The sequence below is a fragment of the Gobio gobio genome (assembly GCF_949357685.1).
Source record: "Gobio gobio genome assembly, chromosome: 20".
NCBI classification, from domain to species: Eukaryota; Metazoa; Chordata; class Actinopteri; order Cypriniformes; family Gobionidae; genus Gobio; species Gobio gobio.
The window spans coordinates 37,997,285-38,013,307 of record NC_137113.1 but is presented as its reverse complement, the minus strand read 5'-3'; the positions used below and the strand labels follow the sequence as shown (position 1 = coordinate 38,013,307).

Genomic DNA, 16,023 nt, shown 5'->3' with positions numbered 1-16,023 from the left:
TCAAAATTTTTTAAATATTTAACTTTTTGGAACCACTATAAAAGTGTTACGTTTTGTTGTCCTTTGGTGCGACACCCCTATATTCTTAATTGTTGCAATGTCAAGGGACACATTTCAGAATTTCAAAAATAGTGAAAGATTTGACAAAGTTAGTGAACCTATATATATTATCAAACATAAGACTTCACATTATATATATTTTCTTCAAAAGTGGTGTTTTACAAAAAAAAAATGCATATTTGTCAACTACCCAATTGCTGTTTGAAGGTTTGAGGTCTTGTTTGCTGCTTTTATTGGATCAAAAATACAGTAAAATAGTCATATTGAGAATATTATTGCAATTTGAAATAACTGTTTTTAATTTTCAGCATCATTACTCTAGTCTTCTAGCCTGGATGCCAGCCGAACTTAGCCCCACCCACAACATTTTTACTCGGGCAGTTCGGTCTGGAATTGATCGGTAGAGAAGTAATTATGCCCGAACAGAAACTGTTCGGACCAATGAAATTGTCAGGGCGGGCTTTAGACGATGATGGACAGATGATAAACAGTAACGTAATCATCCACGTCATCAAAAGCCGCTTGGGTTGAATTTGTTCTAATCCTAAACGCAGAACTTGTTCGTATATGCATTCACCTTTACTATTTCTCTCAGAAATGATGATCGTGTTGGTAAGTACTCTGTGTATCCTTAAATTCTTTTTTTACAACACCGACAAAGATCGTTTACACTCATCTTGTTCTTCTAACGTTAGGCTACTTATTCCAGCGTGCGTGCAGACAGGGTTGCCAAGTTTTTACAACAAAACCCGCCCAATTGCTAACGTTCCTCAAAACTAGCCAAAAACAAGCCCAATAGCTTTCCAGGGGGGTTCTCCGGGGGGGAAAAAGGCATTTGGGGGGTAAAATATGTGTTATGTTGGCAGGGATGGCAGCTAAAAATCGCATTCCTGGGTTTGTATATCACATAATTGGGGTCGCTTCAACCTGCGGACTTGGCAACACAGTGCAGTTGAGTTCTGTTGACATTTGACAACTAACGTTATGCGTTGCTCCGTTGCTCTGATTGGTTGTAGGTCTATCCAATTGAGGTCTTTCCTGGTTCGGTTGAAACACGCCCCATAATCACAGCCCAACGGAGCAGTATCAGACTCATATTCTGACTAGAATTGAGTATGACGACGTCAGGCTACTAGTCTTCAGTGTCACATGATCCTTCTAATATGATGATTTTCTGTTAAAACACATTTCTTATTATCATCAATGTTGAAATAGACATTTTTATAACAATGTAAGTGTCTTTACTGTCACTGCGTTTTTTGTTGTTGTTGTTTTTTAATAATGACCCCAACATTTTGAACATATACATACTAAACAAAAGAAAGAAAAACAAAAGAAAACCATTTTAATTATTTTTGGAACACAATTATTCAATTTTTTTTTATTTACGTTAAACACTAAAATCATTAATGTGAACAACTAGCCAGAGATGACACAATAGTAATTCTCTGGTAGTTATTGAGACTGAAAGTAATGACTTGTGGTTCAGACAGTGGGTCAAATATTAATTCAGTAACCACTCTTAAGTGAGTCGTTAGACTGATTCAAAACAATAATTCATGAGCTTGAAAATGATTTGTTAGTCTTCTTTGCTGACTCATTTAAAAGAACCACAAACCATTCACAAACGGGTCTACACTGGTCACACTGCAAGTTTGGGAATGACTACGCAATGCAAAGATGTGCAGGAAACAGCGAAGAAACCTGCTCAGGGTCACATTCAGACAAAAGATCCAGTGTGCTTATCTGAACACAGGAGAAAACAATCAGCTAGCTCAAGCTGGGCCACATATATCACCAGACCTACAGAGAAACGCCAAAGTGTGCTGCAAAAACAGAGAGAGGCAGTGCTGAGTAAGGGGATCTGGTGGCAGTAAACTCTCCTCCAATGGCTGCCATAAATTATGGAGCCGTGAAGGCAATTGTGTGTGAGCGAGGGACACAGGAAACTTGAAAGAGGGAAAGACGACGGCAAAATAACAGCTTTCAAAGAAGACCAGAGAACAACACAATCACGCAAGGCTTCTGGGTAAATTGCTGTTTGGTCAGGCGTTGAGTAAAGTAATTAGGTTATTAAGTTGTTTGACAACTGTACAAACCCATCATAAGTCAGAAGAGTGTTAAGTGTAAAGAACAGAGGAAGAATCGATGAAAAATTGGTCTCAGTTTTAAAAAGCAACACAAAAAGCACGGACATTGCCAATTCACAACCACAGAGTATGTTTTCTATGAACATCAGGCATTGTCAACAGTCTATTGGCTAGCCTACATCAAATATTTCTCCAGTTAAAATCACCAGTTTCTACTAACCCATCCAAAACCAACAAATAATACCGCTTATGGATGCTGATTTGTAAACATACTGTTCCAGTCATGCTAGAATACACAATACGGTAAGAGCTATGACCTAGTTTACCTAGACACTGTGTACACAACCATGTCTACAGTGTCACATGATCCTTCAGAAATCATTCTAAAATGCTGAGTTGGTGCTCAGTTATTATTGGTGCTCAATTATCAATAATGGTTCTTATTATTATCAATGTTGAAAATTGCTTAATATTTTTGTGAAAGACCATGATCCTTTTCTTAGGATTCTTTGATGAATAGAAAGTTCAAAAGAACATTAATTGAAATGAAATGTTGTAACATTACAAATGTCTTTACTGACACTTTTGATCGATTTAATGTTTGTTAATGTTTAATTTTAAACTTTTGTATGGTAAAGTATCACAGTTGGCTTCCAAAAAAATATTGGTGGCAAAAACTGTTTTCAACATTGATAAGAAATGTTTCTTGAGCAAAATCATGATGATTTCTATAGGATCATGTGACACTGAAGACTGGAGTAACGATGCTGAAAATTCAGCTTTGCATGACAGGAATACATTACATCTGAAAATATATTCAAATAGACAGCTCTTTTAAATTGTAATCATATTTTACAGTATATCACTGCACAGCACACAAAACAACCCAAATATTAACTTCAGATTACATGTGCTTTACGCATTTAATAAATGAAAATATGTTCTTGATATTGTCATTATGAAGTTACCATTTTATAAAAGCAATTGTTTTGTGAATACAGTCACGCTGCTGTCTTTAGCCAAGATTATATCCACCATATGGCACAACTTCTCATACCTTATTACTTATTTCAATCAGAATTCATTTAAACAAAGGCAGGAAGTGAACAAATTACAGTAGCGTAAACTTCATGAATACGAAAAACTTCCTGGTAGCTCAGCAAGGGGCTTACGGAGTGCCCACGAGTTCTTTACCTACTTCGGGTAAGTGCACCATGACACATGCTGGGTCGTCAGCCTGTGCATGTGTGGGTGCTATGACAACCGTCCCGTGTGCCATACTAGGATTTCTCTTTGAACTCTTTTATCGTGTGCGCCTGGCCCAGATGGCGCTGTGCTGCTGCTAACATTACATAATCAACAGCGTGAGCTGTGAAACATTTACAATCTCTTGCTCGCTGCCTTTCTGTCTCTTTTAAAGGATGTCAAACCCTCTGTTATTTTCCATCTTTTCAGCAGGCCTTCTAAACAAATAATGATCTTATTGTCAGACATGAGCCATTGATCCGAGAGTCATCCAAACCCCAAATCATTCCAGCAACATAAAGGATCCCGTCATATTGCCTCCGCAGAGCTATTGTTCCGACTTTAAATACTCCACAGCTGCAGCTCAACGCACAGCACATCCCCGAGTCAAAGATCTTGGGAGGAATGACTCACCAGAGCTGGCCACTGGATCTGCTTGGCTTTTGTTCCCTGCAGCTGGGCACCCTCCTTCCTTTTGGCCCAAACCAGCTGATGTTCCAGCAGAAAGATCTGGAAGTCTTCGTACACCTTGACCCACTCACGCTTCTCCCACTCAAGGTCGTCAAACTCCACGTACACCTATGGAAAGAGCAAGAAGAGGGGTCAAAGTTTGGTCACGGTGGCACTCTGAGCACTCGTCCTGTACTGCGCAAGTTAGCATCATGCTAGAGAAGTTCCCCAGCTGTATAAGGTATAAAAGCATTTCATTGGTGTGGGAAGACATTTTTGAGTTGATATGGAGCATTGTTAAGGACATTCACATGATTCGCATCAAAGTTACCCACTGCACTGAACCTTAACGAGGAAAGCATCAAGATCTGGCATTAGCCCTGGTTAAGTGTTGCGCCAGGTCAAGCTTATTACATGTTGTAATTCCCATACAATTTCAGCTTTTATGTTGTTTGCCATTGACATTTAGAAGCACAACCAATGCTTATCAGACAATGTGACGTATTATTATATGAGTGGTACAGGCACAAAAAATCATAAGATGGTAGACAGTCTGACACTATGTGTAAATACCCTAAGTTGTATGCAGGAGTAGGGGAATTACAGTTAAGCCACATAAAGAGACCAGTATAATGTCATTTCTTCAGGCTATGATAGGTTAACAGTACAGGTAACTTTAGCAACATCCGAACATGAGGTTATTCCAAGAGCGAGCCTTTCAAAGTACTCCTTCGGCCGTGAGTGTGAAAGACGGGTTTGGTGCGTGCGCACTATCTGGTGGACGTGTGTTTCCAAGCGCTCAATTCACTCAATTGTTAAAAGCATCGTGTCCAGCCTTGCCACCTCTTGATATGTGGTGGCAGAATCTTGTTTCCATTGAGAGAGATAGATCTCTCACACACACACACACACACACACATACACACACATCATTAAATATAAATACATGTTTTGTTTTTTGGCATGTTGGTACTGTTTGGAGCCGGTCTTAATTATTTTGCTACTGTACTTTGAGCTGAGTTGAGTTTTAGATTAACTAAGTTTGTCCTGCAAAAGTGCCCGAGTCTAAATTGAGCATAAACATGCAAACACAGGTGCGTATGCATACATACACATATAGATGAACATACACACACTCTCGACACCTGGTTTTGTTATTATGTGATCACATGTTTTTGTTGCCAAATTGATTTGGGACAGTTATTAAATAAACAATTGAACTGAAAAAGTATGCCTGCCTATCTGTTTGACTTTTATTGATCACTGAGATGGCATTGATTGGAATGAAGTTGGTTCAATATAAAAATTTTATTAAAAAAAAAATAGCTTGTATGTAGTAAACTACTTTTGCCATGTTGCTGTAGCTTAGGTTACTACATTTCCCAGGGGGGTAGCTTCAGTGTAGTGAAGCTTAATTTAATGTAGAGTAACTGCTAGCTTAGCTCACTATATTTTCCAAGTAGCTTGCCCAACACTGCAAACCAGCAAGCAAGTTTGCGTTTAAAAGACCCCTAATAGTCATCCATAATAGTCATCCAAACACAGCCCTGACGTCTAAAACAAGGCAAACTTTGGGTCTGTCAGTGAAACGTCTAACCATAACCCAAGAATAGACTAGTCATCTAGAGAACATGAACATGTCAAAGAAATGAAACCAAACATCTTGACTTTGCTTACAAGATGGAATATCATTCATCTCGCAAGTTATTTTGGCAAAAACAACATGTAACCAAATTCAAGGTTATTTTGGCTAGACATGGGTTACTCATAGCAGGACTATTTTGGGTCAATAGTTAACCGAGATGAAATGACGGCTATTGCTTGCTGGGATGCCACTAAAAAATAATAAACAACCCCTGTGAGCACAATTAAGCAAAAAAATAAGCAATCTTTTCCCTTCACGGCTAAGTTTTTGTCAGGACTTTACAGGAATAGAACATGAAATATACATCCACACAGGGCACAGAATAAAATGAATAAGAATAAAGTTCAAACTGATTCATTACAAAACAAGTACATATTTATTCTCTGGAAGCCAAGCTAAATGACATCTTGACATGGGTCAGAGCCTCAGTCACCTCTCAGATAGCAAATACAGACACTGCCTGTAACATAAATACCGGAATAGATACACTATTTTAAGAAAACTATGATTTCAAATTCATTATATAATACAAGCAGAGAAGTGGTAAAATCACCCCCTTCACTCCCCCCTTTATAGACCATTTTGGGGTTCAATACATGGAGGTCTAACTAGAAATAAAGGAAGGAAAGAAAAAAATAAGACCCACAATAATACATCTAAGTACTTTAAGTCTTTAGAACAAGCATCCTTCAGTTTACATTCTTGACATGTACCATCTAAATTGCAGAACATCTTATAACTTCTAAACAAAAATCACAATCATTATTTCTACTTAGTTGGAACATTCCCTTTTTAAAGTCTAAAAGCTTGATTGATTATTTTTTTTAACTTAATAACCCTATGTTTAAAAAATTAAGCATTATATTAAAAGTTACAGAATTTTACCAGTATTCTGCCAAAATAAAACCTCACAAATTTTAAATGTTACAGACTTCAGGATTTGAAAAAGTGAAGAATTGAAATATAAATATTAGTATGGTCACTTGCAGTGTAAAATAAAATTAATATAATAGATATCAAATATAAATTTGTATTTTAAAGTACAATACTAATTTACAACAGGAATATATTTACTTGCATGTCATGTGATGATTAACTGAAAGAGTAATTTGAACAAACAAATGTGTAGTTCAATTACTTAACCTAAAATGGAAGGATTGGTAAATATTTTCCATATAAGGGGTTCTGCTGACAAAACATTTTGGGAACCCCTCACAGTGTTTTAATAAAAGCATCTGATAAACAACAATTGACTGTTACAGGAAAAAGTTAAATAAGTTCCAGTGCAATTTCACAGCCATAAAAGCTCAGTGGTCTTAAATGACCTCGTTTTGGTTTGATTTTATGGACAGACGTGGTCACTGCAGACCCACTGAATGTCCTGCCTTCCTCACAGTCATGGCGCTAAAACTGCGCCTCTGTCCTGCTGTTGTGTTTAGCTGTGAAACAACCCACAGCCATGTTATTCAAAGAGGAGCTGGTGTGTAAGAGGGAGAACATGTGTTTGAGCTGCTGGATGTTTTCAACATATGCAGCGTGTCGTAATGACAGCATGTTTCTGGCCTGTCAAAGTCTCCTCTTTCGCCGCGTGTGTGCGTAAGGCGGGCGTAGCGTGATAGGCTGGAGAACTGGTTTCCAAAAAATAAGCTGCACTGAAATTTTGGCACTATTTTTGAACCTGTATTCCAACTGGAAAAACGGTTCCTCCACTGGAAAACATCCATCTGTTGACTAATACGATCCTGCGCACAACACTTTTAAAGTGCGTACAGAAAGCACCCAGCTAATGATTTGAAATGCACAGATCTGGTGCTGAGAGCTGTGGGAATCATCAGCGTGAGTGAGTCAGCCAAGAGCACATTGCACAACCCCAGTGCTGAGCAACGTGCAGTAACAGGAGCGGGTTTCATAATGTGGATTCATCCCAGAAATGATTCACTGACTCTGCCTGTTGTGGTTCTCTCACCATGACTGGGGTTGTGAGGCTCTAATGAGTGTTTGGAGAGAAACGAGGGAAGAACAGACCTGTCAGGGCAGATTTCACATCTGGACCCCCCTGTTATGTGCAGGCTAAGCTAAATAAAAAGGCCAATTTTAAAGCATCGCTTGAAGCAACATCCTGTCCCATTTGTCCTATCAACAAAATCTCAAAGTGGTGTTTTTATAGGGATGTTGTCCCTACAGTGACCCAGTGACCAATGAATGAAAGAAATGAAAACAATTTAATACCAAAACAAAGTGAATTTTTAGCCAGGTTTTGTGGGTCCTTAGTCCATTTCTTAAGGCCCTTTTCACACCAAGCATCCCAACTATTATCATCCACACCAACGTTCTGTTTTGTCGCCTGCTGATTGACACGCTCGAGCTCTTTAAAGTCGTGTGGATTCTGATTGGCTGTCTATTTTTTCACCAGCTGGAAAAAAAGTTAGAATGTCTGTGTTGTTATCGTTATAGTTGTGGTGTGGATTACCAAATGAAATCATTCTCATGATTGATTATTCTCATGAATGATTATTCAAACTTTTTAATAATCATTAAAACTAGATTATAGTTATCGTCCTTGGTGCTAATGGCCCCAAGTCCTTCTATGTAAGTCTATGGGATCTTTCATCGTTTATAATCCACCAGAGACAAATCATAAATCGAATCATTTGAAAACGAATAGCACACCCCTCCTCAACAAGCCACATGATTTCAGCTATTATTTAAAGGGTTAGTTCAACCCAAAAATTTTAATTAGCCCATGATTTACTCACCCTCGAGTCATCCTAGGTGCCTAAAAACGACCCATCAAGTCAATGCCATTATAATGCTCGGATTAGCCAGGACATTTTTAATATGTATATACTAGTCTAAACTAATATAACTGTAACTTTTATTCGTCTGAAAGAAGAATGACATATACACCTAGGATGACTTGAGGGTGAGTAAATCATGGGCTAATTTTCATTTTTGGGTGAACTAACCCTTTAAAGCTGAAGCAATATAAAAGTTGTATATTATTCTAAAATAAAAATTGTTGGAATAGTAGAAAACAAAAAAATGTTATGTAAAATGTTCAAATTAAGAAAATGCACATGCAGAATTGAAAACACAATATCGGACAAACAGTCCAAAGTATGACCAACAGTCAAAAAGCTCATAAAAATATATGACCATATGACCACATGTGATGCACACATCCTTGCACAACAGCAGAGCACATGACCTTCCGTAAAAAGAGACAACAGAACAGACACTCCCACCTCAGCATCTGTACATCTGGATCAGTACATGAAATGACAGATGTCCTACACTCTTAAAAAAAAAAAGAAAAAAGTTATTTATTGCTATTTATGCACACATTAAGAACCTTTCCATTGCACTATAGGTTCTTTATAGTAAAATGGGTTATTTTGATTATTAAAATGTTATAAAAAAAAATGGTTATTTTACTCTAAGGTTAATTAAGGACCCAGCCGCAAAAAAAACATTGTTTGGCACCTTTATTTCTAAGAATGTATGTTAATAACTGTAACTCAAATGTTGTTTAGAAACATCCAAAATTATCGTCATAACTAATATATAAACCTATTCATTAAAGTCCCTTGTCTTGTTATGCATAGATCATCAACCATGTCACTTTAAAGAAAAACAGTTCTCTCCACCTCCAAAACGACTAATAAGAACATCTGAAACAGTGTGATGCCCAAAAATGGTAAGTAGTCAGCTTACAACATTTTGAGACTTTGTGTGTGTGTGTGTGTGTGTGTGTGTGTGTCCAGCCTTCATTCCTGTAGCGACACATGTGACCGACGACTTCTGTTCTCCCCTCCCCCCATCCTGCTGCCCCCTCCCTCCCATAATCCCCTTCACTGCAGGGATCATGGAGGACGGCTTCCCTCATTCGCCCTCTCTCAGTCTCAGAATGAAACATTAACTTCATATTGTGTTTCTGCTGAACCCACCCTCTCAGTCGAGTCTCCGCTGCTGGCTAGATGAAAAATTCACTCTCATTAAAAATTGACATGGGGCAGAGGGCCAGAATGTGTATGTGTGTGTGTAGGGCGCAGTTACTTCTTATGCTGGTTATTCAGGCAGTGACCTGTAAGCCCGAGGTTCTGGTATTAGTGAGAGGCTCCATACACTGCTGCCACAAATAGTATCCTAGTAATTAGTGTTACACATCAAAATAAAACCTAAAATCACTATATGGCTTAGAGCAAATATCAAATTGCAAAGTCTGCGATGTAATTTGAAAAAAAATCTACGCGTTGCACGTTTCAGAGTGAAGCAAGTCACTGTGTTTATTCACACATAAGCAGCTCATGATCCAGTGTTTTCAGTGTTTCAGAGCAGCTCTGTTTGCAGTAAATGCTGCTCCACATAAACTCATCACTGCATGGGCTCTGAGTTTGGGTCACTATAACATGCATTTTAGGAACCCAACATGCACCAACCATCTTCCCATGCTTGTAATGAGAAGCAATTATAAACCAACTGTTGTCAATAAAAAAGATGATTTCTATGGTGATTTTTCAAAAATGTTGACAAAATAAGCAATGCAGCAGAATGATTGGAAAAACCTGGTTGAAAATAAACAGAGGGAGGATGGGAAGGCTGCTGGACAGGAGTACAGTACACAGACAGATGGTACAGTTCTGCTCCTTCAGCAGGGTGGAAGCCGCCTCACCCAACAGCGACTGAGCTGCTCAGATTGATTACCAACCTGAACGGAGGGGAAGCCTCGCACACAAGATTACAAAACAAATCAAACCTTCCTCCATGCAAGTCTAGATTACTACTACAAACCTCATCATGTCATGCTAATATTTTAAGTGTGTGTGTCTGTTAGTAGAAAGTGGATCAGGGAAGGTCATTATGTCTGGTCTCCAGAAGTTCCTGTCAAACATGCCAGAGCTACATCTCTCTCAAGATAAACCAACATTTCACAATAAGACAACTGACCTACAGAGCTTTATCAATCATCGATTGTTTTTAACAAACCGATTAAATGTAGAATGTGATAAACAGATACAATGTTTTCCCGCCACAGTTTTATAATGAACTGAAAAATATTTAAACTTCTCATATAAAACGTCTTTAACGTCGCAATTGACTTTATCATCTAATCAAATCACTAATTAAGTCTGTTCACGCTGAAAATTTCAACGGGATGTGCGCTTTGCTCACACGATCAGCTCGTGATCCAGTGTTTTCCGGTGAGACACTATATCACAACTAACAAATAAGACCCCTTTAAAGTTCAGGTTAGGGATGTTAACGATTAATCGATGATAGATTAATTGTCGATAACACATTTAATCGATAAAATGTATCGATCATCGATTAAGCAGGGTCACGCGTGTGCGTGTTGCTCAACCGCGAGTTATGTTTGGGACCATTTTACAGCTGGAGTTTAGGGGTGTCGAAATTAATCGTTTCTATGATGCATCGCGATGCAGACGAGGACGATTCGGTATTGGTTCATTAATAGACCATAACCGATTATAAATGTACTGATTCTTTTCTGACTTAATTTGTCTCGTACGTGCTTTGCCAGCGTTAGCATACAATGGCAGAGGGAGGCGAGACGTGAGTGCGAGTAATTCAAATGCTCCAACTACTTTAAAAGCCGACATCTGGGCACGTTTCGGCTTTTATGAACAACCTAGTAAGCACGACCTGGAGAACACACGCACTGTGTGTAAATATGATTTATCAAAAACGATTTCATTTACACTTTGGCACATAAATGTATCTCCGATCTTCAATTAGCGCACTAAATGCAGATTTAATGGAGTTCACATCACCGAAAAAAAAATTAAAGGTTCAGTTCATATAACTGCCTGACAAAATTGTATACATGAGGATGCAGGGCATTGTCAAAGCATTGTGATATCGAATTGAACCAATCGATAATCGAACCGAACCGTGAGACCAGTGTAGGTTCACAGCCTTACTGGAATTACACTTTCATCATGACTATAAGTTTGCGTATGCATTCGCAGCCTTTTGTTTTGTGCGAATGCAAGTCTAATATTGTGTTTATTTTGTGTAGGCCTATACTATATGATTTATCTCATATAGGATGCATTTTGTTAAGAATTAGAGTGGTAGTAAAGCGTGTCGGTGATCATCTTCAGCTTCAGCACAACTAATAATGACTATGAATGGGTCATATTACATAACATTAAAAGAGAGCAATATTGTAATAAAACATTGTGAATTATTTTTGTTTAGTTGCTGTGTTTTATCGCTCTGCTCCAGGAAGAGTGCGTGCACAACATGAGTCACGCAATCTGAATAGCACGTAACTTAGTTCAAGTTCACTTGTACATTTGCGTCATTTTGTGCAGATGTAATTTGTAATATTATGTTTATTTCCCACAGCAAAATAAAAGCACAGCATGGACATTCTGTCTTCCAAGGAAAATAAAAAGATCATTTGAAGATAGTATAGGATGACATGAACACAAGTAACTATTTCTTTCATTCCAAGAAGCAAATATTTTTTGCCAACAAACACATTTCACCATCTCTGTGATGCCACAAATCCTCCAAGATGCCAGAGCGTTTTTACATTCCGCCCCATCTGTTTAACTACAGATGAAAGGGGCAGAGCTAAAGCTGAAAGCACAAGGATAACCGCAGTGAAAATCTGATCCAAGATCAGATTTGACCTAAGAGCAGTTTTACCCAGCTTAATGATCTCTGCAAAAATAATGATTTGCTATTTACAAGAGAGGTGTGAGGAAGAGCACACAATATATTAAAACACACATGACAGTAAACTAAAGCAACACACTAATTAAAATGCCTATGCACGTTCTATGAAAGCAGGATGGGTTAACCTAAGATAACAAGCAGAACAAAAGCAGGAAGAGGCTGGAAACACTGAACACAGATGACACCTCCCCGTCTCGTTTCCAGATGGAGGACGCCACCACACGTGCCTACGCTGTGGCCCACAGAACCAAACGGAGGTCAGACGCCACGTTTAATCTGATTATGGATCCGGTGCCAGCTACACAGCAGAGCAGGGATAACTGAGGGTTAACTCAGAGCTCACAGACAACACAAGGAGAGCAAGACTAGAGATAGAGATAGAGAGAGAGAGAGAGAGAGAGAGAGAGAGAGAGAGAGAGAGAGAGAGAGAGAGAGAGAGAGAGAGAGAGAGAGAGAGAGAGAGAGAGAGAGAGAGAGAGAGAGAGAGAGAGAGAGAGAGAGAGAGAGAGAGAGAGAGAGAGAGAGAGAGAGAGAGAGAGAGAGAGAGAGAGAGAGAGAGAGAGAGAGAGAGAGAGAGAGAGAGAGAGAGAGAGAGAGAGAGAGAGAGAGAGAGAGAGAGAGAGAGAAGGAATGTTTTTAATGGGAACATTTAGTGGTTCAGCTCTGGTCTACCTGGCCATGCATAAGAGATGAGGCTTGTACAGACTCCAAAATCATGAAGGCAGCAGGGGTGTTATATAACTGCATTCAGTCAGACGCTCGGGGAGATGAGAGCTGCCTGCCTGGTTGTTGAACCCTACACAACTAGATTAAGGTCTAGAAAAGCAGTTAGGCCAGGCCAGGCACGTCCAGGATTTGACCGGTTTATGTAAGACTATGGAAATGCCCGAAAATGGAAAATAACGAGGCCGCAAAATTCTTTGTTGCTAAACAGTTCTGGAATCTGGCCACTGGAGTCACTGAGCATGTTGTGCAGTGCAAGCAAATCCCTGGTGAATAAATCTACTGTATTTTTCCGACTGTATATTCAAAAATGAAGCAAAACATGTATTTTGTATTTTGGTTCCCCAAACTCCACAACAATTCATATAAAAATACAGAAATAAACAAACATAAGTTATAGTGGCATTGATTATTTAAAACAACATGTATATGAATTGCATTATACAGGCTGCTTTGGAAAATTAATTGCAGAACATGTCAGGTGTTAAAAAAAAACTAGGCTTTTATTCTGTAAAATACTGTAATGATTTAGGAGTAGGAACAGATCAGGACTAGTTGTCTGACAACCAACTAGTCATTTACTGTTTACGGAATAATTCAGTTTTTTGCTTAAAAAGGAATTGAAAGACACAATGCCTTGGAGAGGGGTCTAACATTAAACGTTACTGCCCTTCAAAATAATCAGAGCTTTAGCATCAGAAACAATTTGACCGTTCCCAAAAACCCTTCCCCTTTAGTTACTGTTGCTATGTCCGCCAAGCCGCGCTCTCACACCACACACACGTTCTCACGCAGTGGAAAACACATCGCAGAGCAAAGATGATACTTACAACGCACTGGCAGACAGGACCGAGCAGGTTACTTTTAATATGAAACAAAGACTCAACTCTAAATGTTGTCATTTTTTAAAGAAATGTAAACAACAAATGCGGTTTTGTGGCTCTTTAATGTGTGGTGACAGGTCGCTGTAGCGCCTCAGTTAAAGCTGCTCGTGAACCAATCATCTCTTCCTTCTAGTTCATTGATAGTATCAAATAAACATGAATGTTTCAACCGCGGAAAGACGTCAGTACACACCGTTTTTCAAGTCCAGCGACATTAATCTACAAACTCTCGAATGCTTTGTTGGACAAAAATGGCAGATTCGGCAAATGGCGGATTATGATTGATCAGATCGCCTGTCAATCAAACTCCCGGCGAAGGGTGAATTACTTCAAATGCAGATGTGTGAAAAAAATTATCCAATTATTATGCATAATCCATAGTACGTCTCTATAGTTTTGTGTAACGAAAGGTTATAGATACTAGGCAATTTGATGAACATCTGCCAGTTCTCGTTTCAAACATTCAGTTCCATTAATAGTTAGAACATCTGTTTTCCTCTGCCAATGTGGACAGAACTCTGCACAGAAATATGCAGTACATGAATCAGAGCCACTTGAATCTCTGCCGTTGTCATGACGATCAGTGCACGTCCAATCTTCTGTCTGTAGAGCACGAGAATCAACAAACAGCTTTAAACATGTGATTCGTTGTTTAATCACCATGCTTAAAACGCTGCATAAAAGCACATTTTGTGATGCAGGCCACTTCTTTGAAATGGAAAGACTCCAAAGGCACATGACAAATAGCAGGTATAGGCATTGGAGAGATATTATATTACAGCAAACTAGTTATATCACTTATATTAAAGCAAATCCTACTGTATAATATTGCATCATTTATTTATGATTACAGTTCTTTTGTTTGAAATCTGAAATGACTTCATTTTACAACATGTTGCAGAGAATGAATGCAATAAGTACCGTCAACCACTGCCCATACGGTCTTTCTCAAAATTACGCTAATGGAAATATTACAGAACCACATTCAGTCATTAAAATCCTTGTATCAGTGTATCTGCAGGATTTTTAAAATCAAACGTAAGAAGTTTTAAGACCTTATTCAAAACAATAATTATGTTTAAACAAACGTAATAAACAGACTTTTGTGCAGGTACTATTGATATCTATGCACTGAATGTGTTAAATGAAGTTGACAGTCTTTTCTTCCTGTGATGGGGCGGCCCAGAGGAAAGCCACAAGAGTTTACGTTGAATTAAATGCCAGATACAGTTTATAAACAAACTAAACCAACCAATTATACAGTGTCACATTAACACTAACTGTTGGACTAAACATTCTGACGATGATGAAATTATCAATAGTTTTGCACTATTGTGGAGCAGTTTGGGACTAATGAATAGACAAATAAAATCCACTACTAATTCCAGTGGAAATGCAAACCGAACCAAAGTAAAGCGAGCCAAGCCGAGTCGTACCACGCAAAAGCGTACACCTCAATACCAGTCCAGAGGAAAAGTCACTGTCCTGGTTTGAAGAATGAAGAGGGCATGTTGAAGCACACACATGGATCTCTAGGGTGACTACTCGCAGGGATACAAAAAACACACAACAAATGTGCAGACATTACGATATGTAAGAGCTGGTTGCTATGCAACTAACAGCACATAGACCAGAACGCTCCGTCTTTATCTTTCTCTCCATTCTGGCTTTCTTTCAAAAGGACAATGTCCGCTATGAACGCCTGGGGAACGTGGCGAGCTGCTGGACTCGCTGTGGGTCAGTGAATTTACTGGACTCATCAGACAGCAGAGCGGGCCGGGAGTATTATAAAAGAACTGAACTGAAGTGACCCTCTCCAACAGCCACGACTGTCACTGATTCACCTTGTGCCTGAGAATCAGCCCATCACATGCTCAACACATTTAAACGGATAGTGCAGCCAAAAATGATAAATGTGTTTCATTTATTCACCATCGTGTGGAACGCTTAAAAGAAGAAATGAAGCCAAATGTCAATGCTGCTCTTTTTGCATTCAAAATCTTTTCTCTGCTGCAGGTTTCATATCTTAGGCCCTATTCGGACAATAATTGTTTCTCATGGGGACGTGAGGTATTTTCAGCATTTACAGGGGCTAGTCTGTGATTTTATTGCCATCCGAATCCAGAATGTCAGTGTTTTTCTCCCAACACCCAGCCGAATTACCTACTGTTCTTTGACAAACACCATGGTCGTGTGGTAATTGCAATTGCCGTCCGAG

The 16,023-nt window shown here is 38.9% G+C and overlaps 1 protein-coding gene across 3 annotated transcripts in view; it reads right to left on the bottom strand.

Annotated features, from left to right (window-relative positions):
* The window catches only part of jmjd1cb (jumonji domain containing 1Cb), a 148,455-nt gene that overhangs the window by 82,106 nt on the left and 50,326 nt on the right, over positions 1-16,023 (bottom strand). For all 3 annotated transcript variants that reach the window (XM_079845838.1, XM_079845839.1, XM_079845840.1), the window contains exon 2: positions 3,810-3,974. In XM_079845838.1, coding sequence (XP_079701964.1) covers positions 3,810-3,974 — 165 coding nt within the window. The remainder of the gene's footprint in view (positions 1-3,809; positions 3,975-16,023) is intronic.